This window comes from Oryctolagus cuniculus, chromosome 17 (genome assembly GCF_964237555.1).
Source record: "Oryctolagus cuniculus chromosome 17, mOryCun1.1, whole genome shotgun sequence".
Lineage (NCBI taxonomy): Eukaryota > Metazoa > Chordata > Mammalia > Lagomorpha > Leporidae > Oryctolagus > Oryctolagus cuniculus.
Genome location: NC_091448.1, coordinates 59,735,743 through 59,760,505, shown reverse-complemented (window position 1 = coordinate 59,760,505; position 24,763 = coordinate 59,735,743). Strand labels below are relative to the sequence as shown.

The following is a 24,763-nucleotide window of genomic DNA, read 5'->3' as shown; positions in this document are numbered from 1 at the left end:
ACTGGACACAACAGAGACTTCTAAAAATCATGGCACCCGTATGTCAGGATTTGACTGTGCTTTGAAATGACCTGGGAATTCTGCTGGGGGTACCAGCAAGTGCACAATGACTGTGGTCTGGGGGAGGTTCCACTGTCTGGGCCAGCATGACGGCTCCTCCCCAGAGTGTGCTCAGGGCCTGGATTCCTCCTATTTGATCCTTCCTCTCTGCGTCTGGCTTCCACGGCTGACATTACTTCGTGGGCCGAGATGGCTACTCCGGCTCCAGTCATCGTGTGCAAATCCCAGCCGGCACAGAAACGGACCGCCCAAGGGAAAAATGGGGCAGAGGTCACTCAGCAGCCTCCTCCTCTGAAGGAAGAGTCCAGAGCTGAGTCACAGTGCTCCCCTTCCATCCTGCCAGCGAGGTTATCTGAGGCAGAGCCGCTCATCTGCCAGAGAAGGCACAAGCTCCCAGGCCTGCAGCCGACCAGGAGTGAACTTCAGGCAAAGGTTAACTCGGGTAGTTGGTCTTTGAAAGGAGTCACTTTTCCGGCGCTTATCTGTTTGAAATTTCCCACCATCGCATTCTCCATTTTCCTACGTCGAGGGGAGAGGGGGTTATTTTGGGATCCTGTGCAAATCATACACTTTGTCCCCCAGTGTATTTAGTGTAAAGTCCTTGTGTTCCCAACCTCTCGCTTGAATGCATCAGTCCCCAGGGACTGACGTGCCTGCTTTAGGCTTTAACCAAACAGGGCCAACTTCTGTCTACTTCCTCAACCCCCTACCACAGGGCCGAAGCACAGTCCCTCTTTGTGGTTGCTTATCCGAACAGGTAATTCTCTGAATTGAATGACACAGAGTACCACATGAGAAATAGAAGAATGATCAACAGGTCTGTTATGTTTTCCTGGAGGTAAGGAGACACACAGGACAACAGAAAATTGTCGAGTATGGCTCTCATCAGGTGCTAAGTGGGACTGCCTGGGCCACAGTTGGCAGAGGCATTGGATGAGGGCCCTTACATACAAGGAGGACATGTAGTAAAGAACGTGGCCTTCCCCAACGAGAGCTCTGGCCTGTGCCCCCTGCTCCTGGGAGGTGATCTGGGTCAGATCTGATAGCAGTGTCGCAATGAACAAATCAATTTATCAGTCACGGCTCCTAGGGAGTTCCAGTGAAAACTCTGAAAGCCAGAGCTCAAGTGCGCTGCTTCCCTGATCGGCAGCCCTCCACGTGTAGAGTCACACAGTGATGCCAAGGGAAGAACGTGTCCTGTCCACAAGGAAAGGACCACAGAACCCCCCGTCCACAAGGAGAAGACCACAGAAACTCCTGTCCACAAACAGAAGGCCACGGAACCTTCCTTCCACAAGGAGAAGGCCATGGAACCTGCTGTCCACAAGGAAGTGGCCACAGAACCTCCCGTCCACAAGGAGAAGACCACAGAACCTGCTGTCCACAAGGAAAAGGCCACAGAACCCCCCGTCCACAAGGAGAAGACCACGGAAACTTCTGTCCACAAACAGAAGGCCACGGAACCTCCCTTCCACAAGGAGAAGGCCATGGAACCTCCCTTCCACAAGGAGAAGGCCATGGAACCTCCCGTCCACAAGGAAGTGGCCACAGAACCTCCCGTCCACAAGGAGAAGACCACAGAACCTGCTGTCCACAAGCAAAAGGCCACAGAACCTCCATAGTCACAGCCCTTTGGGCCCCTGGCCCATGCATCTCTTCCTCAGCTGAGTTGAATCTGTAGCTCTTCCCCATAATTAACTGGAAGCCGGCATTTATTTAACAGCTTTCAGTGGGTACTGCGAGTCCTTCTAGCAAACTGTCAAACCCAAGGGTGGCCTGGGGAGCCCCTGAGCTTGCAATGGGTGTCAGGGATAGGCACAGTTGAGGAGACTGTGCCCGCTAACTGTCCAGAGTCAGCCCTAACCACTTGTGGAAGTCTTTGTGGAGGAGGCAGCACTGAAGCCGGGCTCTACAGGATGTGTTGCTCGGCCAGGCAGAGGAGGCAGGCACCTCATGTGGAGGGAGGCTCCCAGAGGCCTCGGAGCAGAAGGCTCTGTTTCCCCGGCTTCTGTGTTTGCACCTTTCTGGAAATGCTGCCCCTATTAGGGTCCTATCACGGACACGCTGAGAGCAAGATGGCACAAGAAATTTTGGAAGGAATATATATGCTCAGCCCTAATTTAGGGTCGCAACTCAGGAGCTAAAGTAACTCTAGCTCTTTCTCATAATAAATATCTAATAATAAATTATTCCTCATAATAAATCTCTAAATCCCTAATAATAAATAGAGATGCTGTTGACTACCAGAAGGAAATAGTGAGGAAAACATTACAAACTAGTAAGAGGGAAATGGCATTCCATGAATGCCTACTATGTGCCAGGTGCTATTCTAAGTGCAGGGCACACAGTAATGGGAAAATACTGAAATATAAATAGATCATCTATAAATATTGGGAGCTTGGGGTTGGATGTTTGGCTCAGCAGTTAAGACACCGCTTGGGATGCTTGATCCCATATCAAAACTGCCTGAGTCTGAGTGTCCACTTCCAGTTCCAGCTTCCTGTTAATGTGCACCTTGGGAGGCAGCAGGTGATGGCTCCAGCATTTGGATCCCTGCCACCCATGTGGACAACCTGGGTTGAGTTCTAGGCTCACGCTTTAACCTGACCCAACTCCAGTTGGTATTTGGGCAGTAAAACAGAAGGTGGAAGATCTCTGTCTGTCCTATCTGTCTCTGTATCATCTCTTTGCCTTTCAAATAAAATGAAATTTTAAAAAATAATAAATGATTAAATAAGTATTTTAAGATAAAATAAATATTTGGAGCTTAGCAGAGCTCTGGTGAAGTAAGGGAGGCAAGATCTCTGAGGCCTGTTTATGCCCGTGCTAAGACCTCTACCCTTTCCTAAGTATTATGATGCATGACCAGTATCTTAAACTCATCCAGAAATTGCTGAAAATTTCAAATGGACTGGGGCTGGTGTTCTGGCATAGCAGCTTAAGCCTCCATCTGCGACTCCGGCATCTCATATGGTCATGAGTTTGAGACCCAGCTGCTCCACTACCAATCCAGCTCCCTGCTAATGGCCTGGGCAAAGCAGTAGAACATGAAGCTCCTGGCTTCAGCCTGATCTAGCCTTGGTCATTGGAGCCATTTGGGGAATGAACCAGTGAATGGAGGATATCTCTCTCTGTCTCTCCCTCTCTCTCTGCAACTCTGCCTCTTAAAAAAAGAGAAAACTTTAAATGGATTAAAAATTTGAAACCATAAAAATCCCTGAAGAAAACATAAGGAAGAACTCCTTGGTACTGGTCTTGGCAATGCTTTTATGAATATGACTTTTTTTTTTTTTTTGACAGGCAGAGTTAGAGAGTGTGTGAGAGAGAGACAGAGAGAAGATCTTCCTTCCGTTGGTTCACCCTACAAATGGCTGCCACAGCTGGCGCACTGTGCCGATCTGAAGCCAGGAGCCTGGCGCTTCCTCCTGGTCTCTCATGCAGGTGCAGGCCCCAGGCACTTGGGCCATCCTCCACTGCACCCCCCGGGCCACAGCAGAGAGCGGGACTGGAAGAGGAGCAACCGGGACAGAATCCGGCGCCCCAACCAGGACTAGAACCCGGAGTGCTGGCGCCGCAGGCAGAGGATTAGCCTAGTAAGCCGCGGCGCCAGCCTGCATATGATTTTAAGCGCAGCAACAAAACCAAAAAATAAACAAAGGAGACTACATACAACTAAAACACCAAAGAAACATTCAACGAGATGGACGCTGGTTCGTGGCCTGTTTGCTCCACTTCCTATCCAACACATTGCTAATGGCCTGGAAAAAGCAGTGGAAGATGACCCAAGTACTTGGGCCCCTGCTACCCATGTGGAAGAACTGGAAGAAGCCCCTGGCTGGTGCTGTGGTTTAGCAGGTTAAGCCGCTGCCTGCAGCACTGGCATTCCATGTGGGCACCATTTCAACTTCCAGCTGCTCTACTTCCGATCCAGCTCTGTGCTAATGTGCCTGGGAAAAGCAGCAAAGGATGTTTCAAGTGCTTGGAACCCACGTGGGAGATCTAGAAGAAACTCCCGGCTCCTAGCTTTGGATTGACCGAGCTCTGGCCATTGCAGCCATTTGGGGAGTGAGCTAGCAGATGGAAGATTTTCTCTCTCTCTCTCTCTTTCTCTCTCTCTGTAACTCTGTCTTTCAAATTAAAAAATAAGTAAATCTTTAAAAAAGAAGCAGCTGCAGCTCCTGGCTCCTAGTTTCCATATGGTTCAGCCCTGGCCGTTGCGGCCATCTGGAGAGGGAGCCAGCAGATGGAAGATCTCTCTCTCTGTCTTCCTCTCTCTGTAACTCTGACCTTAAATAAATAAATAAATCTTTAAAAACAAAGGTTACCTACAGAATGGGAGAAAATATTTGCAAACCATATGTATTCAGGCCAGCGCCGTGGCTCAATGGGCTAATCCTCCACCTGGGGCGCCAGCACACCGGGTTCTAGTCCCGGTCGGGGCGCCGGATTCTGTCCCAGTTGCCCCTCTTCCAGGCCAGCTCTCTGCTGTGGCCCCGGAGTGCAGTGGAGGATGGCCCAAGTGCTTGGGCCCTGCACCCGCATGGGAGACCAGGAGAAGCACCTGGCTCCTGGCTTTGGATCAGCGCGGTGCGCCGGCCACAGCGACCACTTGAGGGGTGAACCAACGGAAAAGGAAGACCTTTCTCTCTGTCTCTCTCTCTCTCACTGTCCACTCTGCCTGTCAAAAACAAACAAACAAACAAAAAAACACATATGTTTTCAATCCTAAATATAAAAAGAACTCTTACAACTCAGTGTCACAATAAACAAATAAATAATCCGATTTAAAAATGGACAAAGGACCTGAATAAACATTTTCCCAAGGAAGCCATACAGAGGGCAAACAGGTATATGAAAAAGTGTTCAATTTAACTAATCAGCAGAGAAATGCAAATCAAAACCATGGTGAGGGAGCTAGCATTTAGCCTGGCACTTAGGACGCCCACATCCCGTGGGACTGCCTTGGTTTGATTCCCAGCTCCAGCTCCAGACTTAAGCTTGCTGCCGGTGCAGACCCTGGGAGGCCACTGTGAGGGCTCAAGTCACCCTTGCAGGAGACCTGGACTGGGGCTCCTGTACCAGCTCTTGTCTTCAGCATGGCCCAGCCCCAGCCACTGAGGGCATTTGGGAAGGAACCAGGAACCGGGAACTTTCTCTGTCTCTCTGTCTCATCCATGTATCACAGAGGAACCTTGTAGTAAGTGAAATAAGCCAGACATAGGAAGGTAAATGCTGCACGTCCTCATTCATATGTGGAATCTAGAGAAGTCCAATTGGCAGAAATAGTAGAGAGGTGGTTTCCAAGGGCTAAGGGATAGGGAGAACTGGCAGGATTTCATCTCAGAGATTACAATTTTTCAGTTACAAGATGAGTAAATTTTGAATGACTAATGTACAGCATAGTAATATATGGTAAACTTGAAATTTACTGAATAGATCTCTCTCTCTCTTTCTCTCTCTCTCTCGATAGATTTATTTACTTATTTGAAAATCAAGAGTTACAAAGAAATAGACAGAGTGAAAGAGATCTTCCATCCGTTGGTTCACTCCCCAACTGGTGGCAACAGCCAGGGCTGGGCTAAGCCAATGCCAGGAGACTGGAACTCCATCTAGTTCTCCCATGTGGGTGAAGGGGCCCAAGCACTTGTGCAATCTTCCACTGCTTTCTCATGCCATTAGCAGGGAGCTGGATGGGAAGTGGACCAGTGAACAGGCACCTAAATGGGATGCCAGTGTTGCAGGTGGTGGTGACGCCCTGAGTAGATCTTAAGTGTTCTCACTACACACACACACATTCACTATAACTGTATGTGGTGATGGATATGTTAATTGTGGGAGTGGAATCAATATATATGTAATATCAAATCATCATCTTGCATACCTTAAATATATGTTTTATCAGGGAGACAGGGAGAACCACCCTCCACCCAAATTCCTTCAGTGGCCAGTGCTGGGCCAAGCCAAAATCTGGAGCAGGGAACCAGTCCAGCTCTCCCCTGTAAGTGATAGGATCCCAATTACTCAAACCTCACAAGGGCCACGCTAGCAAAAAGCTGAGAGTAGGAGCACAGCAGGTACCAAACCCAGGCACTCTGATGTGGGACATGGATGTGCAACCAACTGGCCAAACACCACCCGACAGACAATTTTTGCTTGTCAATTATAACTCAGTAAAGCCAGGAATCAGGGAGAAAAAGAAGCTGTTTGCAACATAAAGTCCAAGATGGCAGGGCTGGAAGGGCCAGCCGTCAGAAGGTCATCAAGTACAGCCTGGAAGTAGCCCAGCTTTCCTGATTACACAGCTCATGCCTGTGTCCACGTGGCGAGCAGGGGAGCTAGAACTTGGGTGTTCTGTCCCCCTGCCCAGGGTTCTGCCTACCACATCACATTGCCTCCCAGTGACCCTGGAGTACTGCACTTTGTCCTGTTCTTCCTGGGGAGGAGTTGGCTATTAACCCTTGCCTGAGCCTGAGTCCTGCTGGCCTTAGCATGCTCCTGCCCCCCACCACCACCATGTTCCTCCCTAGGCTGCTCCACACTGCACCTGGGGGGGGTACTGCATTCCCATAGATCTTAGCAAGAGGTAAGTGGCAGGGCTACCGCTGCCTTTTGAAGGTAGACTGAGCCATAATGGGCAGTAAATAACCCTTTAAGCATCTACGGTGAGTGAGACTGCTGGTAACTTATCTCTGTCTTTGTACCGATGGAAACTACAGTCTCCAGGTTCCCTGGCCAGTTGGCTTCTGTATAGGCTGGACAAACATACGGCAGTGATGGAAGACTAGACTTAGGGGAGGGAAAACCAGGGTATTTCCCCTTCCTCGTTGGGCTGCGTCTCCATCAGTGACGTGGTGTTTTCCCTGACTCTGGCTCTCGCCATTCTACTTCCCACCGTCACTCTGGTCCACGGCTTCGCTGTCCCATCCTAGAAGCTTGAAGGGGCTTCCTGCTGTTGTCAGTTCCTGGGTTTTTCATTGTTCCCTGTTTGGTGCCTCCGGTCTTTTCCATCAAGTGGGTAAACCAGTCTCTGTATTAAATTCCTCATGGCTTCCATTTTCCTGGCTCAGCCTTGATTGATAAATGACTAGTGGAACTAATGGAACATTTGTCTGATAGAATTGGAGAGTCAAGAATCAAATCTAGGCAAAACACTAGTAAAAATAAAATGTGCGCATTCTAAACATTTACTGAACATCACTAATTGTGTGTTTTGAAATGGACGAGTTTTCTATTATGTAAGTTATGCCTCAATAAAGTTGTTTTTAAAATACCCAGGAGAAAAAAAATTGAGTAAATACAGAGTGAAGGGCTGGTATTGTGGCATAGTGGGTAAAAGCCACCACCTACAAATGCTGGCATCCCATGTGGGCGCTGGTTCAAGTCCCGGCTGCTCCACATCCAGTCCAGCTCCCTGCTAATGCACCTGGGAAAGCAGCTGAAGATGGCCCAAGTCTTTGGGCCCCTGTACCCACATGGGAGACCCAGAAGAAGCTCCTGGATCCTGGCTTTGGTCTGGTTCAGCCCTAGTCCTTGCAGTCATTTGGGGAATGAACTAGCAGATGGAAGATATATATCTCTCTCTAGAAAAAAAAAGTACAGGGTGAGTAAGTTAGACCGGTAATCTCTAAACACTTTTTATTATACTCCTCTGATGTCAAGAAAGAAACTTGAGTATGCACTTCCATATTTGGGGGCTTATTTACTGAATTCTGAACATGTTAAATACTGTTAGTATAACTTCATAAAATAGCTACAGAATAGAAGTTTAAACAGATAGAAAAACATGTATAAGAGTACTTTAAAAAGGTTTTAGAAAATGGAACTAAAAGATCAGTTTGTTTTGGTGCAAAAAAATTTTAAATGCATGCCTAAGAGAGATCTTCAAAAAAGTTCATGAAAATGTATTATAATGAAAAAACTATGCAAAGATATTTTAAAAATTTTTTTTGCACCAAAATAAGCTTATCTTTTCATTCCATTTCCCACAGGTATCTTGGTACCATCACAAACAGAAATTCTAGTGGAACATCTCAGACCGCTCCAGCGGGGCCCACACCTACTTTGAAACCACCGACCATTAGCAAAATGCCTCTCAGGAGACTTCCAGAGCGAGAAAGAAGGAAGGGAGAATTCTTTCTTCTAAAAGGCTTGGTAAGGGCCAGCATCACCACCAGGCAGGTTAATTGAGCGCAGGTTTGAGTCCCGGCTGCTCCACTTCCGGATCCAGCTCCCTACTAATGCACTTGGGAAGGCAGCAGAAGATGGCTCAAGTGCTTGGGCCCCTGCCATCCACATGGGAGACCTGGGTGGAGTTCTAGTTCCTGGCTTTGGCCTGGCCCAGCCCTGTCTGTTGTGGCCAATTGGGGAGTGAACCAGCAGATGGAGGATCGCTCTCTCTCATCTCACTCTCACTCTGCCTTTCAAATAAATAAATCTTTTTTTTTTTTTTAAATAAAGAGGCTTACATTAGACTAATGCAGCTGTAACAGCCACAATTTTGACATTTGCATGTTTCTTTACAGTTTTTTTTAAGATTTATTTATTTATTTGAAAGGTAGAACAAGAGAGGCAGAGGCAGAAAGAGAGAGAGATGTCCTCCATCCTGTGGTTCTCTACCCAGATGGCCACAACAGCCGGAGCTGAGCTGATCCAAAGCCAGGAGCCAGGAGCTTTTTCTAGGTCTCCCATACAGATGGAGGGGCCCAAGGACTTGGGCCATCTTCCAGTGCTTTCCCAGGTGCATTAGCAGAGAGCTGGATTGGAAGTGGAGCAGCCAGGACTCGAACTGGCATCCATATGGGATGCCTGAGCTTTAACCCATTGCACCAGAGTGCCAGCCCCTCTTAACAATTTGTAAGTGCTTTCTCACACTGTTACTTCATTTGCTCCTCAAATAAAGAGAATCGAAGTGAATCAAAACAGGAGATGGATCATGGAAAACCCGAGTGCCTGACTGCGAGATGTTTGGACTTGGTCACAGAAGCAGTGCAGCAGTATCAGACACGCCACATCACAGAGCAGATATTTACTGGCCAAAGTCCCCTTGCCCTCTCTCAGAGGGCGGGGCAATACCAGTTCCTGGGAGCCCCACTGGGAGGGAACTTCCCTCCATAGCAGACCCTGCAGATCCTGGTTCCCTGAAGATACAGGGAAGGTGGCCTTTCTTCCTTCTCTTCATTCTTCCTTTTAAAATTTATTTCCTGTCTTTGAAAGGCACAGCCACCCACCCACCCACACACACACACAGATCTCTATTCTCCAGCCCACTCCCCAAATGGCCACCATGACCAAAGCTAGGCCTGGCCAAAGCCAGGATCCTAAAACTGCATCCAGATCTCTCCTGGGTGGCAGGGGCCCAAGTACTTGGGCCATGTGCTGCTGCCTTCCCAGGTGCATTATCAGGGAGCTTGGTCAGAAGTGGAGCAGCCGGGACTCGAACCAGTGGTCACATGGGATGCCAGTGTCCCAGGCTGCAACTTGACCTACTGTGCCACAGTGCAGGACCCAGGGACTGACTTTTCAGCACTTCCAGCACTGAGAACTGGTAGGCTTAGCCAGCACTCTCCTCCCCTTCCTCTTAGACTCCTTCTGCAGCCTGTGTACAAAAGTTCCAGGTAAATATTACTGGAGTGTTCAGTTCCAGACGATGTTGCCTCGATACATCCACACGTGCCCTCCGCCTAGGAGCGCGTGTGTGGCTCTCGTCACTCTGGCTCCTGTAACTGTGTCTCTCGGCCACTGTCTGAGCTCCCCAGCTCGCCTTAGGAGCATCCTGAGACCCACAGGGAGAGGCTGACGGGACAGAGCTTTGGAAAGTCAGCGCAGAAGGCAGCCTGGGGGCTGAGGACAGGTGGCCGAAGCCAAGGAAAACTCGGCCTTGTTTAGTGCTGAGGTTCCTGCTGAAAAGCCTCCAGTGACTCTCCTTTGCCCCGAGGCCCAGGAGGGTCAATGAACAGCCTTTGGCTACAGGGAGAGGGAGCAGCCTGCCTCCCTCTCTGCAGGCCCCAAGCCAAGGAGAGATGGGTGTCTGTTTATAAGACGGGTGTTTTCAAAAAAGGGGGTCAATGGAGGCCTTGTCCCATACCTGGTGACCTCATAAACCCACGTACGAAAAAGGCACAGGCAGGATTTCTGTAGGGGGAGCACTTCTGTAGAGCCAGGACGAGGCCACGGGTTAAGCTGCAGGTTATTCTGATGGAGACACAGAAACCTCTGCTTCTGGAATGTGGCAGGGGAGGTAACACTGGCTCCCTGGTGCTAGCACCTCTCCGCTTTGCAGCCAGAAACCTGGCTTCAAACCAAACTCCAACAACCTTGCAAGGCAGCTGCTTAAACTTGGCATGACACGGCCCATGAGGTCAAGTGGAGGTCATACTTCCATGCTGTTGATTAACACACTGTTAGGTTTGGAACAGCTCAGGGTTCTGGCCTTTCATGCCCCCAGAAAAGAGAGAGAAAAAGGAGCTGTAGACCGACCTCAACAAAGACAGGCTGCTGTATTGAAGCAAAGAGGCGGTGACAGTTTCCCAAGACATTGAGTGCAAGGCAGGCATAGGGCTGGGTTTTATCTGGTCTGGTTGCCGAGGGAACTTGGCACCAGAGACTCTCCAGAAGCCTTGGAGGCCTTTCGCTTATCTAATTTTCGTTTTGCAGGTGGCTAGAGAGAGAGAGAGAGACCATGAGCGGATCTCCCACATTGGGGGAGGAGGAGAGGTGCAACACACCCTTTACACTGTTACTATTATTCTTGTAAAGTGCCTTGTGCCCAAGTTCACCGTGAACGCGGCTGCCTTGTCTCACTGTCGCGGGCTCTTCCCCTCGGCACTCGGCTCTCAAAACCCCAAACACTGTGTGGTGTGGCATTGTCCTTTCATTTCTAGTTGCTTCATCTTCGTAAATCTGGTCTTTTCCACTGAAATCTGAATACCTTAAAGGTGGGAAATCACCCACCCCCCTGCCCCACTCCCCCTGTTGTTGCAAGACCGCACACACCGACCTGAGCTGAGGATGTTTGGTGCCGGGCATGTGGCACAGCAGCTAAGCCACCGCTTGGGACCCCCTCGTCCCGTCTTGCGTGCCTGAGTTCCAGTCCCCACTGTGCTCCCGATTCCAGCTCCCTACTAACGCGCACCCTGGGAGGCAGCGGGTGATGGCTCAGGCACTTGGGTCCCTGCCACCCATGTGGGAGACCCAGATTGAGTTCTGGGCTCCTGGCTTCAGCCAGGCCCAATCCTAGCTGTTGTGGACATTTGGGCAGTGGCCCAGCAGATAGAAGATCTCTGTCTCTGTCTCTCTCTCAGTGAATACATAAATAATTTTTTAAAAATATTTATTTATTTATTTGAAAACCATATAGACAGAATGAGAGAGAGAGAGATCTTTCACCCACGAGTTCACTCCCCAGGTAACTGCAACAATCAGCCCTGGGCCAGGCCAAAGCCAGGAGCCAGGAGCTTCATCCAGATCTCCCACATGGATGTTGGCGCTAAATACTTGAGCTGTCTTCCACTGCTTTTCCCTGGCCATTATAAGGGAGCTGAATTGGAAGTGGAGCAGCTCAGATACAAACTGATGCCCACATAGGATGCCGGGGTCACAGAGGCAGCTTTACCCACTACGCCATGTTCAGGTCATGTTTCTCCCTTGCAGGGATTTCCCAGATGACCCAGGAGTGCAGTGGGACACAGAGCTCGTGGCCAACACCCTTCTCCGGCACGTGGAGGTGAATGACATCAATCTGGTAAGGGGGTGCCACCCTGCATAGGAAGCCCAGGTCCCACTCCCAGTCCCACCAGTCAGGTTGTGCAGCCTCCCCCTCCCAGCCCCACTCCAGCGCCAGTCTGTAAAATAGAGGCCACAGCCCTCAGTGTGCTCTCTGAAGCCTACCCAGAAACAAACACTCCTCCGGATGTCTTGGATTGCTCTTTTGCTCTTTTGCGAGTCTGGGGAGCTGGATTATCAGTGCTTGGCTGGGGGCCAACAGTTTCCCAGCTGGTGTCCCTATGGCCTTTGTCAGTTACCTGAAACCCCAGGACTCCAGAAGCCTGGGTATCGGCCTTCACTCCCCCCAGCATTGTCACATTGGCAGGGTCAGCGTGACACTGCAGAGATAAGTGTAGTTGTAATTCTCACTTGACATTGAAGAAACCAGCCCCAACCATGGTGTCATTTGGAGGGTGAACCAGCAGATGGAAGAAGATCTCTTTCTCTCTCCCTCTCTCTCCGTCACTCTGCCTTTCAAATAAATAAATAACTATTTTTTTAAAATGTTGAGATTCATCTTGGACATATCCTGCCCTGGTCTGGAATTCAGCCATTATCCCAAGGAGCCCTGGTTCCTTTTGATGTAAAATGATATTTCTTTTTTAATCTTTAAATTTATTTATTTATTTGACAGGCATAGAGAAAGAGACAGAGAGAGACATCCACTGGTTCACACCCTAAATGTTTGAAACAGCTAGGACTGGGCCGGGGTGAAACCAGAAGCCAGAAACTCAACCCAGATCTCTTGCCTGCTGTCAGGAACCCCATCACTTGAGCCGTCACTGCTGCCTCACACGGTCTATATAGAGTCAGGAGCCAAACCCAGGGCATTGAACCCAGATACTCCAATGTCGGACGTGGGCTTCTTCTTCTTCTTCTCCTTCTTCTTCTTCTTCTTCCTCTTCCTCTTCCTCCTCTTCCTCTTCCTCTTCCTCCTCTTCCTCCTCTTCCTCCTCTTCCTCCTCTTCTTCTTCTTCTTCTTCTTCTTCTTCTTCCTTGACAGGTAGAGTTATAGACAGTGTAAGAGAGAGACAGAGAGAAAGGTCTTCCTTCCGTTGGTTCTCCCCCCAAATGGCCATTACGGCCGGAGCTACGCAGATCCGAAGCCGGGAGCCAGGTGCTTCTTCCTGGTCTCCCACGCAGGTGCAGGGGCCCAAGCACCTGGGCCATCCTCCATTGCCTTCCCGGGCCACAGCAGAGAGCTGGACTGGAAGAGGAGCAGCCAGGACTAGAACCTGGCACCCATATGGGATGCCAGCACCGCAAGGTGGAAGATTAGCCAAGTGAGCCATGGTGCTGGCCCCAATGTCAGACGTGGGCTTCTTAACCAGCTTCTTGTCCAGTACGCCAAACGCCCACCCTGAGAAGCGATATTTTTTTAAAGATTTATTTTATTTGAAGAAAGAGTTACACACAGAGAGAAAGAGAGGCAGAGAGAGAGGTCTTCCATCTGCTGGTTCACTCCCCAATCAGCCTCAATGTCCAGAGCTGTGCTGATCTGAAGCCAGGAGCCAGGGGATTCTTCTGGGTCTCCCATGTGGGTGCAGGGGCCCAAGCACTTGGGCCATCTTCCACTGCTTTCCCAGGCCATAGCAGAGAGCTGGATCAGAAGTGGAGCAGCCGGGACTTGAACTGGTGCCCATGTGGGATGCCAGTACTGCAGGCGGCAGCTTTATCTGCTGTGCCACAGCACCAGCCCCCTGAGACACAGTATTTTTAAGAGAGTGATATGGGTGCCAAGGATGCTCATCACTAGTGGATTGATGGTGATTTCTGCTTTTTTAATAGACAGAGCTGTGACATAAGTTTAAGTAGTTAACTTAAACAAAGAAATGCTTTTATTTCATCTCATGTTAAAGTTGACTTCTTAAAGCATATCATTTCCTTTTATCAATAAAATAAGTTTGAGATCATCATTATGGGTTTGCTGAGCCTTGGGGCCAGCATTGCTGCTGTCACTGATCTGTTTCTTGGAAGCATGGCTGATGGAAGCAGTATGGGGAAATCTCAGCTGGCTTTTGGGACAGCTAAAAAAGAAAAGTTATTTTTAAAAAGCTGAAGCTGCTCCATAAATAGTAGTCGCATAATCTCTAGGAGTTTGGTTTGTTTTTGTCGTTTCTCTGGGGGAAAAAAAAGAGCCTGCTCTGTTTAACTCGTCACATGTTGTTGGTTCACTGAGAATTGTGATGTTGTGCCTGGAAGCCTGGAAGATCTTCTCAGAGCCTGGACTGGATGTGTGCGTCCTCAGGCCATCCAGGGGAGTGGAGCAGGGAGTAGACTGTGCATTTCCCTTCTTCCTCAGAGCTGTGATTTGGATGTGGTTTGTGCCCACGCTGGAAGGTTAGCCCCCAGTGAGGCAATTCTGAGAGATGGTAGAACCTTGAAGAGGTGGGGCCTAGTGAGAGGTGATTAGGCCATTAGGGGGCGCTGCCCTGTGAGTGAGTGGCCACCCCACGAGCCTGCCCCCTGCTGCACTGTGGCTGGTTCTGTTCCTCAGCCACACTGTGACACAGCTGAGGGGCCCTCACCAGCACCTAGCAGATGGGGCTGCCCAATCTTGGTCTTTCAGCCTCCAAAACTCTGAACTCAATAAACCTCTTCTTTCTAAGTACCCAGCTTCAGCTGCTTCATGATAGCCATAGAAAATGGACTGATGCCCTGAGAAACCACAGTAGACACAGAGTAGCAATTACAAGATGCCAGCTCTCCCCATGACATTTTTAACATTTCTTTGTATACTTTCAGGGTGGTCCGTTTACTGTGAAACCATTGAGTAAGAACCAGTTTTCTGGATCTCAGTTTCTTTTTTTCAAGTCCAAGTCTTTTTTTTTTTTTTTTTTTTTTTAATGTATTTATTGAGCAAGGGAGAAAAGATGGAAGAAAAGAAAGGACAGAAAGGTGAACGAGTGAGCTCCCATCCACTGATTCAGTCCCCAAAGGCCTGCAACGGCCAGGTCTTCCACCCGGGTGTCAGGTACCAATCACTGGTTTGAGTCTTCACTTGTTGCCTCCCAGGGTCTACATTAGGAGGAAACTGGGTCGAGAGTGGAGCCACGAATCAAAGCTTCGCATTCTGATACCTGACACAGGCATCCCAAGCAGTGCCTCCACCACTTCTGGGCCAAACATCTGCCCTTGGACCTCAGGGTTGTAATCCATCATTTTGAGTTAGTATTGTCTGCCCTGCCTGTCTCGTAGGATCATTCTGAGATCCAAGAGGGATGATGGGTGGGAGAGTTGTGCTACACACACTGCCTCTGTGAGGCCTCCTTATTCCTACTGGCAGAGGCGTCAAAGGCTGAGGGGTTGGTTGTACTGTGGGTGAGCCTGCAATCCCCAGAGAAGAGGGTGCAGGATTAAAGGTGGATAGGACGAGTGAATCGTAAAGTGGAGGCGAAACAGTCCTGTTCTTGTGCTCATGCCTCTGGCTTTGGAAGCATGTCAAGTGCTGGAGTATTTGGAGCCTCAGATGTTGTTGAGCGGGAGGGTTGTACCTTAGAAGTGAACAAAACTGGGTGTGAAACGCTGGTGTGTAGAGGGCCCCTGGGAGCAGGAAGGTGACCGGTCTTAGACCTATTTGTAAGGTAGACAGCATTGCCACGTCCCAAGCCTTCCCTCCAAGGTTGGTTTTCCTTCTTACATTAGCTTCCCATGGCTGTTGCAGCAAAGTACACACACGTCATGGCTCAACACAACACACTCTCATTCCTTCACCTTTCTGGAGTCCACACTGAGCTAAAAGCAAGGTCTTGGCAAGGCCGCTGCCTTCTGCATGTCCTTGCGGAATCCGTTCCCTTGCCATTTCCAGCTTCTATGGCCACCTGGCTTCCTTGACTTGTGGCCTCTTGCTCTGACTTCAAAATGTTTCACGCCAGTTTCTGCCCTCTGATCCTCCTATCTCCATCTTACAAGGACGACGGAGGCTACCTCAGGCCCACCAGCTAATCCAAGATGACCTCCCCCATGTGAAGATCCTTAACCCTGTCACACGTGCAAAGTCATTTTGCCATGTGAGGCGACATTCACAGGTTCCAGGGATCAGGATAGATTTGGTGGATGATCATTCAGCCTACCAGAGCCCTCCCACACAGCAGGGCGGCGGAGGCTGTGACCGTTCCAAGGCTAAGCTGCGCTTTAACTGGGACCTGAGCACTACACGGGAGGGTTGAGAGTCTTTGAGCAACGGTTCAGGGATCAGCAGGTGTCTGGGGACATGGAACACACACTACTAATAGGAAGGCTCAGCATTGATTGACATGCCCTTGGAAAGCCTTGCTGTGCACAGCACCAGATCCCATGCAAACAGTGCAAACAGAACATAAGACCAAGGAAGGGGTGACAGCCTCTGTCAGAGAGCCTCTCGTTTTGTGGTTATCATTGTTTCATTATTTACTTAATTTATTTGAAAGGCAGAGAGACAGATAGACAGAGGAACCCCCACCCCATTCCACCCCCATCTATTAGTTCATTCCCCAAATGCCCACAGCAGCCAGGGCTGGGCCAAGCTGAAGCCAGGAGCATGGAACTCAATCAGAGTCTTCCATGTGGGTGGCAGGGACCCAAGGACTCGAGTCATCACCTGCTGCCTCCCAGGGTGCACTTTAGCAGGAAGCTAGAATCAGGAGCGGAGCCAGGACTTGAACCCAGGCACTCTGACACACGACACGAGCGTCCCCTGTGGCCTCTTTTTTTTTTTTTTTCTACAGGCAGAATGGACAGTGAGAGAGAGAAAGGTCTTCCTTTTGCCATTGGTTCACCCTCCAATGGCCGCCACAGCCAGCGCGCTGCGGCTGGTGCACCGCGCTGATCTGATGGCAGGAGCCAGGTGCTTCTCCTGGTCTCCCATGGGGTGCAGGGCCCAAGGACTTGGGCCATCCTCCACTGCACTCCCTGGCCACAGCAGAGAGCTGGCCTGGAAGAGGGGCAACCGGGACAGAATCCGGCGCCCCAACCGGGACTAGAACCCGGTGTGCTGGTGCCGCAAGGCGGAGGATTAGCCTAGTGAGCTGTGGCGCCGGCCCCCGGTGGGCTCTTGAACCATAGCACCATACATCCACCGTTAGCTTCCTGGTCTTCACAAAGGAGGCCACGCCCATGGCAGGACCTTTCCTCTTCCTGTTACGCGGAGACCGTCTTGAGATAACCCTGACCGCACGTGAATTAATGCTGACTGTCCACGAGGCTCCCGAAGTCTCAAATCTCATGATGGCCGGGTTCCAGCAGGCCTCCTTGGGCCATGGTACACTGGTTCTCAGGGGTTGCCTGGTGACTAGACGTCGTGTTTTGTGGTTCTTTCTCTGTCTCTGCCTCTCAGATCTGGTTATCTTACTAGACCAGAAGGTATGGCTCTGACCCAGCACAGCCAAGGCCAGGGCACCGTGGGCCAGCCACTGACCTCAAAATCTGCTTCATCTCTGCAGCTGCATGGTTTTAGCCCGCACTGTGCAGGGAAGGGGGCAGCCTGTGAATGAGTAATTTATCATCACTGGCAAAACCCTGTCTTTAAAACTTTAGAGACAACCACATTTAAAAACCCGCATGTTCCCATTGCTGGCACTGTGGCACAGCGGGTTAAGCTGCCACCTATGACACTGGCATCCTATGTGAGTGCCAGTTTGAGTCCCGTCTGCTCCACTTCCAAGTCAGCTCCCTACTAACATGCCTGGGAAGGAAGCGGAAAATGGCCTGAGTGCTTGGGCCCCTGCTACCTACATAGGAGACCCAGGTGGAGTTCCAGTTTCCTGGCTTCAACCTGGCCCAGCATTTGGAGAATGAACCAGTGGATGGAAGATGTTTCTCTCTCTTCTCTCCCTCCCCTGCTTTCTCTGTCACTCTGCCTTTCAAATAAAGAAATCTTTTATAAGGAGAATATATTCTCTGGGCACTACATACAGTCCTGTCGTTGAAGGTGAGAATGGTTCTCACTCTAGCACCTGGCACGTGGTAAATGCTCAGTGAGGTCAGGCAGCTATTGTCTCTCACCTGTTACCACACCCTTAGGAGAAACACTTTATAGGCTTAGGGTTAATGAGCTAGATCTGTCTTCTCTCAGGGACCTCAAGAGCAAAGGGAAAATGTGAACATAAAATCGGGCTGAAACACAAGATGCAGGAGAAGCGTGAAAAGGGTCGTTGATTAATAAATAATTGCTGATAATCAATTGTTCCTATTCGAACTCTGGTGATTCTAACTTTTTTTTTTACTTTTTTTTTTTTTTTTTTTTTTTTGACAGGCAGAGTGGACAGTGAGAGAGAGAGAGACAGAGAAAGGTCTTCCTTTGCCGTTGGTTCACCCTCCAATGGCCGCCACGGCTGGCGCACCGCGCTGATCCAATGGCAAGAGCCAGGTGCTTCTCCTGGTCTCCCATGCGGGTGCAGGGCCCAAGCACTTGGGCCATCCTCCACTGCACTCCCTGGCCACAGCAGAGAGCTGGCCTGGAAGAGGGGCAACCGGGACAGAATCTGGTGCCCCGACTGGGACTAGAACCCGGTGTGCCGGCGCCGCAAGGCGGATTAGCCTAGTGAGCCGCGGCGCTGGCCTGGTGATTCTAACATTAATCGGGGTCAGGACAGAAATACAGTGACTCTAACCGTTCAGAGACTTAAGTGAGTTCTGACCTCCTACTAAAGTCTTCCATTAAAGCAGTGGAAGATGGCCCATGTCCTCGGGCCCCTGCACCCACAGGGGAAGAGGTTCCAGACTCCTGGCTTCAGATTGGCCCAGCTCCCGCCATTGTGGCCAGTTGGGGAGTGAACCAGTGGATAAAAGACCTCTCTGCCTCTGCCTCCGTGACTCTGCCTTTCAAATAAATCTTAAAAACAAAAACAAAAACACTTCATTACCAACCACTTCCGCTAACTTTGTCAGTGTAGTGGTAAGTTGAGATTCACAGTGAGAGCTCCAGAGCATGATGGTAGGATCTGAAAATAGCTTTTTTTTTTTTTTTTTTTTTTTTAATTTTTGACAGGCAGAGTGGACAGTGAGAGAGAGAGACAGAGAGAAAGGTCTTCCTTTGCCGTTGGTTCACCCTCCAATGGCCGCCGCTGCAGCCGGCGCACCGCGCTGATCCGATGGCAGGAGCCAGGATCCAGGTGCTTTTCCTGGTCTCCCATGGGGTGCAGGGCCCAAGAACCTGGGCCATCCTCCACTGCACTCCCTGGCCACAGCAGAGAGCTGGCCTGGAAGAGGGGCAACCGGGACAGAATCCGGCGCCCCAACCGGGACTAGAACCCGGTGTGCCGGCGCCGCAAGGTGGAGGATTAGCCTATTGAGCCACGGCGCCGGCTAATAGCTTCTGAATTATCAAATCATGTGCATGCATGTGTGTGTGCACACGTGTGTCTGTGTATGTATGTCTTTGCATGTGTGTGTATGTATGCATATGTGTGTGTGTTCAGTGCCGAGCACGGTGAAGGGAACCATGTTCACATTCTATCCACTGGGACCCATCGGGGACCCTGGTGATAACCGTATAAACCTGACCATCGGCCCACACTGGCGTCGGCCCCAGCACCACATTCCCTCCCAGATGAGATGGTCCAGACTCAGAGAGAAGCAACTTCTCTGAAATCACGCACCTGGATGGCCGCTGGCCAAGTGAGAGTGCAGGGCTCCTAACCTCACACAGGGGTGTCTCCCTGCTGCCCTGCCCCCCTTCTCACACAGGGGACACTGGTAAAGAACGTGGGCTCCAAGTCCCAAGCCCAGCTGCCCTGCTCATCAGCAAGGTGACCCCAGCTTCAGCCTCTGCTTCCTGAACTTGCGGGTATTAGGTGGGGTTCATGCTGTGCCTGTACTCAAAGTGTCAGCTGCTCCAATAGGAACAGAAAGTTCTAGGCATGAAGTCAGCTTGTTCTGCAGACAAGAATGAATCCCTTCCCTGCCTCCGCTCCAGGTCCCTTCATCCTTACCTGCGGTCACCTTCCTCCCTTTCTCACTTTCCCTAGGGACAGCTCACCCCAGCCCCCACATGCTGGATTTATTGTTATTCAAAAGATGCTTTGATTTTTCTAATCTATCTGGTCAGAAATGCAATGCTGTCACCTAGAAGGATAAACAGCTGTTGATGAATCTGTAAGAACGGAAACAGAGGCAGCCTGTAAGCAAATACACTTTTTCCATGGAGGGCACCCCGGGGCACGGGTGTGCGTTGACCCTCAAGCCTCTGTGTCCCTAGGGTGGCCCGAGGAAAAGGCATGTGGTAAGTCAGGCAGCGTCCGTATGACCAAAGGTCCCACAGCAGCCAGCCAGGAAAACAAAACGCGCTCATCAAGGGTGAAGCAGATAGGCAACAAAGAGATCCCGGGGAACCGGTGTTTCTAATACGGCTGGATTCCACTCTGCCCCACCGGCCAAGAGCACCGGGGCACCGCGAAGCCTGCGGGGGCGGGCCCCACTCAGCCAGCGCACTAGTTAGGCAGCACCGGCCTGTGCGCGCTCCTGTCTTTCCCAAGGGACTGGAGACGGCGGCGCCCTGGAGGTTGGGGTGAGGACTGGCGTCCAGATGCCCTGAGTGCCGACCCCGTTTTTTTCCACAGGTGGTGACGTTCGATGCCGGGGGCGTCAGCGGTCACAGCAATCACGTGGCTCTGCACACGGCAGTGAGGTGTGGCTCTGGGTGCTGGGGCGGGGCGGGGGGGGGGGCAGTGCTTCACTTGCTGAGGGGTCCCGCTTTCTAAAGCACTTTCCCCTGGTTATCTTAGCCCCAGGAATCTTTTTTTTTTTTTTTTAAGATTTATTTATTCATTTAAAAGAATAACAGAGAGGCAACAGAGAGAGAGAAAGGGGTCCAAGCACTTGGGCCATCTTCCGCTGCTTTCGCAGGGAGCTGGATCAGAAGTGGAGCAGCTGGGACTTGAACCAGTGCCCATATGGGATGCTGGCACTGAAGGCGGTGGCTTCACCTGCTATGCCATAGCTCTGGCCCCACCCAGTGAATCTTACCACTGAAGTATCACAGAGCCATGCGGCTCCCTGCTTCTCACCACGTATCTTCCCTGTTGGAAATCTCTCCCAAGCCTCAGGAGGAACGCTAGCCACCTAATGGGATGTCTTTTTAAAAATTTGTTTATGTATTCTGAGAGGCAGACAGACAGCAGAGAGTTCCCACCCACTGGTTCATCCCCAAAATGCCCACAACAACCAGGGCTGGGCTGAAGCTGGGAACCAGGAATTGAACCCAGGTCTCTCCCACAGGGGTGGTGGGGACCCAGTCACTTGAGCCATCACCAGCTGCCTCCAAGGGGCTGCATTAGCGGGAAGCTGGAGTCGGGAGCCAGAGCCAGCTGGGGAACCCAGGTGCTCCGATGCGGGATGAGGGCGTCTTACCCACTAGGCTAAACTCCAGCCCACCGCCCTCCACCACAGTGCTGCATTTTTTTTAACCCATGAATACTACAAAAAGGATAACTGATTTTCTATTTCTCTCTTTGCTTTTGGCACTAAGCAAAACTTGTAGGAGTTAAGTCCTGAGAAACAGTGCGCGCCTGGCTTCATCGTCTGTGGTCTCCCCTTCCCCTTGCTTATTTTGCCGTCTTCCCCTGTGGATTTTGTGCACGTCCTCCCCTCTCCCTGTGCAGCAGGAGGAGACATGCACAGGACGTGAAATCTCACGGGTCCTCACAGCCAGCTGGGCTCACGGCACTTTTCTTGACTTTACCAGTAAAACCAGTGCAAGTGACTTCGGGTCATCCAGATCATTGGCCCTGTCCCCTGTCCTCCAGGGAGGGGCTCCTCCTGAGCCCCTGCTGGGCCTGTCCCAGCCACTGAAGAGGAAGAGGGGCGACAGGCAGCGAAGGCCCTATTTTACAACCTTCTCTTAAGGTTTGATATTTATCCAACGCTCTCAGCCCGGAGCAGTGAACCATGAGGAACTGGACATGACCCCCGTGATCATTAAGTCCACCTGCCTCAAGTGGTTTGCCCAGCGCCTCAAGGCGCAACCATGGCAGAGGCAGTACCAGAACCCAGGGGCCCTGTTCCCCATCCATTATTCTGTCAGATGCCTGTCAAGGTCAGTCCAACCCAAGGCCCCTCCAGCCTTGTCCCTGAATTGTCTGACACTTAGTGGAAGATGCTAGAAATTTCTGCCCATACCCTCTTTCCAGACAGCCCTCACCGTGCACTTGACTGTGGAGTGAGGGGCACCTGTTCTCCCCTCCTGTAAAGACAGACCACCGCTGAGGAGGACAGGGGTTGCTGGCTGCATGAGGTCCTTTCAGATTCAGGAAAGACGCAGCCCCTGGTTACATCAGATACACAGTTTTTGAGGAAGATCGGGGTAAATTGAGGCAGCCCAGGAGTGATCCTCCCATCCATGTGGTTACCCTGAGGCCTTGGACTTCCACTGGCATGGATAGCAAGCCCCGCAGAGAGCTGGAGAGACGGCCCCAGCTCATTCTGGATGCACACAGAGCCTTGTGGGGTTTTCACCAAGTGTTTGCACTGATCCAGAGAAAAGATCAGCTTGGGTCTGCTGCAGACAAGCTGAGGACGTCTCAGTAGGGGCCAGCGCTGTGGCGCTGAAGGTTACACCACCACTCGAGGTGCCCCCTTTCCACATCGGAGTGCCTGGGATTGAATCCCACCTCCACTTCCAATCCAGCTTCCTGCTAGTGTGCACCCTGGCAGGCCGCCAATGATGGCTCAAGTGCTCGGGTCTCCTGTATGGAGTTCTTAGCTCCTGGCTTTGGCCTGGCTACTGGGGAGTGAACCAGTGGATGGAAGATCTGTTCTCTCTCTCTCTCCCTCTCTCTCTCTCTAAGATGCAGGGTCACCCAGGACACCCAAGGTGGACTTGGCTTGCCCCTTGCAGTCTCCCTGAAGTGGGGAAAGCAAGAGGGGCTTCATCCCAGCAGAGAACCCCGGGGGACCACCTTATGCAGGCAGAACTGCCTAGGGCCACTGCCCTTAGGAGAGGTGCCCGCCACTCCCGGGTCCTCTCCCCAGTGATGTTGGCCACTGGGCTCCAGACAAAACAACTGACGGGTGTGCCTGCCCATCTGCTTTTTTAACACCGTTCTCTCCTCGCTCGCCTCCCAGCTCCCGCCTGCTGGCTCCGTTCGACTCTTTTCAGGCCTCGTCTGTCTTCACCTTCTTTGTCACGTTGGGCCTTACGTCCCACTCTGCGAAGTGCTGTTGTGACTTGTCCGGTGCCAATCCAGCCTCTGGCCACAGCTCGGCCTCTCCCTGGTTCCCCTCCTGCCAGAAGCCCGTGGCACCCACAGCTCCCTGCCCAGTCCATCCTGGTCTAGATCCCTTGGTGGCCAGGGGCTGTGAGTGCGATTCCAGGCGTGTGCCTCCAGCCTACCTCCTTCCTTGGGTATTCTGACCACCTCAAACTCCCAGCATCCCCCAGGACAGGTCACTGCATTCTCCAGCTGCTAGAAACCCTTTTTGGGCTCCCATCAGTGGCTCCCTCCTCTCTAGGCAATGAGCACGAATGGCCTGCACTGTCTGAAGGTGGGTGGGAGTGGAGGAGGTCAGAACAGAGAAAGGAAATATCAGGAAAGAAAAGTCAATTAATATTTCTCAACAGTCTCCCTTCATGCCCCCATGCTCCACCGAACTAAATACAAAGATGAAAAAAAATAGTCTCCCACTATACTCAGAATTCCAAGAGAAACGCTTTAAAGGCAGGATCCAGGGCAGCAGTTACTTTCATCTCTAAAGGGCAAAGCATGGCCCAGGGTGCCTCACAGGCCAGGGACGACTGATGGTCGTGAGCAGGGTGCCCACCCTGGACCCTTCCACTGTAGCCAGAGGCGTGCAGTCCCAGCATCTGGAACTCCACAGGGCGGGGCGGGGCTGGCCCCTTCCTCCCAGGGCCCTCCTCTCACTCCTGTCCCTTCCTTCCTCCAGGGCTCTACACTCTAATGGGAAGTTGCCTAAAGGTAAGGCTGGCCTCTCTTGCCAAAGGCCACTCTTTGCCTCCCTCCCAGAAGCTTATTAGAGGGAAATTTGCAAACACACAGAGACCAGCCCCAGGCAAAGCAGACCCAAGGGTAGGCTAGGGCCGCCAGGCTGTATCCATCAGCAGGTGCTTGCCCTGTGCCTGTCTAGCTTTCTCCTGGAGCAGGTTTTTCTCACACCCCATCCCCACCCCCATATCCTTTCATTCTGGCCTCCAGACTCATATCCCATCCCCCAGTTAGTTAGCCAGGTTGTAAATTAGCTGGGCGCCTTTTCCTATACATTCCTATGGTGTCCCCCCACCCCTGACCCTTGACCCTTCACCTCAGGATGCCCACACTCAACCTCTCTGAGCCAGTTTCTAGCCCCACCTACCTCACAGGAGCGGTGTAAAGATCTAAAGGATGCCGGCGCCGTGGCTCAATAGGCTAATCCTCCACCTTGCGGCGCCGGCACACCGGGTTCTAGTCCCGGTCGGGGCGCCGGATTCTGTCCCGGTTGCCCCTCTTCCAGGCCAGCTCTCTGCTATGGCCAGGGAGTGCAGTGGAGGATGGCCCAGGTGCTTGGGCCCTGCACCCCATGGGAGACCAGGAAAAGCACCTGGCTCCTGGCTCCTGCCATCGGATCAGCGCGGTGCGCCGGCTGCAGCGGCGGCCATTGGAGGGTGAACCAACGGCAAAGGAAGACCTTTCTCTCTCTGTCTCTCTCTCTCACTGTCCACTCTGCCTGTCAAAAAAAAAAAAAAAAAAAAAAAAAAGATAAAAAAAAATTTATTTAAAAAAAAAAAAAAAGATCTAAAGGATGGAAACACAAGTAGCGTGTGCCCTTTTCTCCGTGGGCCTCCTGGGCTCACCCAGCTGTGAGCTCTTTGCAAGGTGTCTGTGGTCCATTTGGTTCTTGTCAGCCCTGTGAGACAGTCAGGCTTCACACCATCAGCTCCATTGTACAGATGCAAAAACTGAGAGTCAAGAGTGGTGGAGGGACTCTCCCAAGGCTGTCAGTTCCTGAATGACAGAGCTGGAGCCGGGTC

General features: G+C 51.3%; 1 protein-coding gene across 10 annotated transcripts in view; it reads left to right on the top strand.

Annotated features, from left to right (window-relative positions):
- Positions 1-24,763, top strand: part of PIGL (phosphatidylinositol glycan anchor biosynthesis class L) — a 104,445-nt gene that overhangs the window by 46,473 nt on the left and 33,209 nt on the right. For 4 of the 10 annotated variants that reach the window (XM_051824461.2, XM_017348852.3, XM_051824458.2 and 1 more), the window contains exons 3-5: positions 11,710-11,800; positions 20,361-20,428; positions 23,683-23,714. In XM_051824461.2, coding sequence (XP_051680421.1) covers positions 11,710-11,800; positions 20,361-20,428; positions 23,683-23,714 — 191 coding nt within the window. The remainder of the gene's footprint in view (positions 1-11,709; positions 11,801-20,360; positions 20,429-23,682; positions 23,715-24,763) is intronic. The other 6 variants (XM_017348853.3, XM_051824459.2, XM_070061470.1 and 3 more) reach the window with 3 other exon arrangements.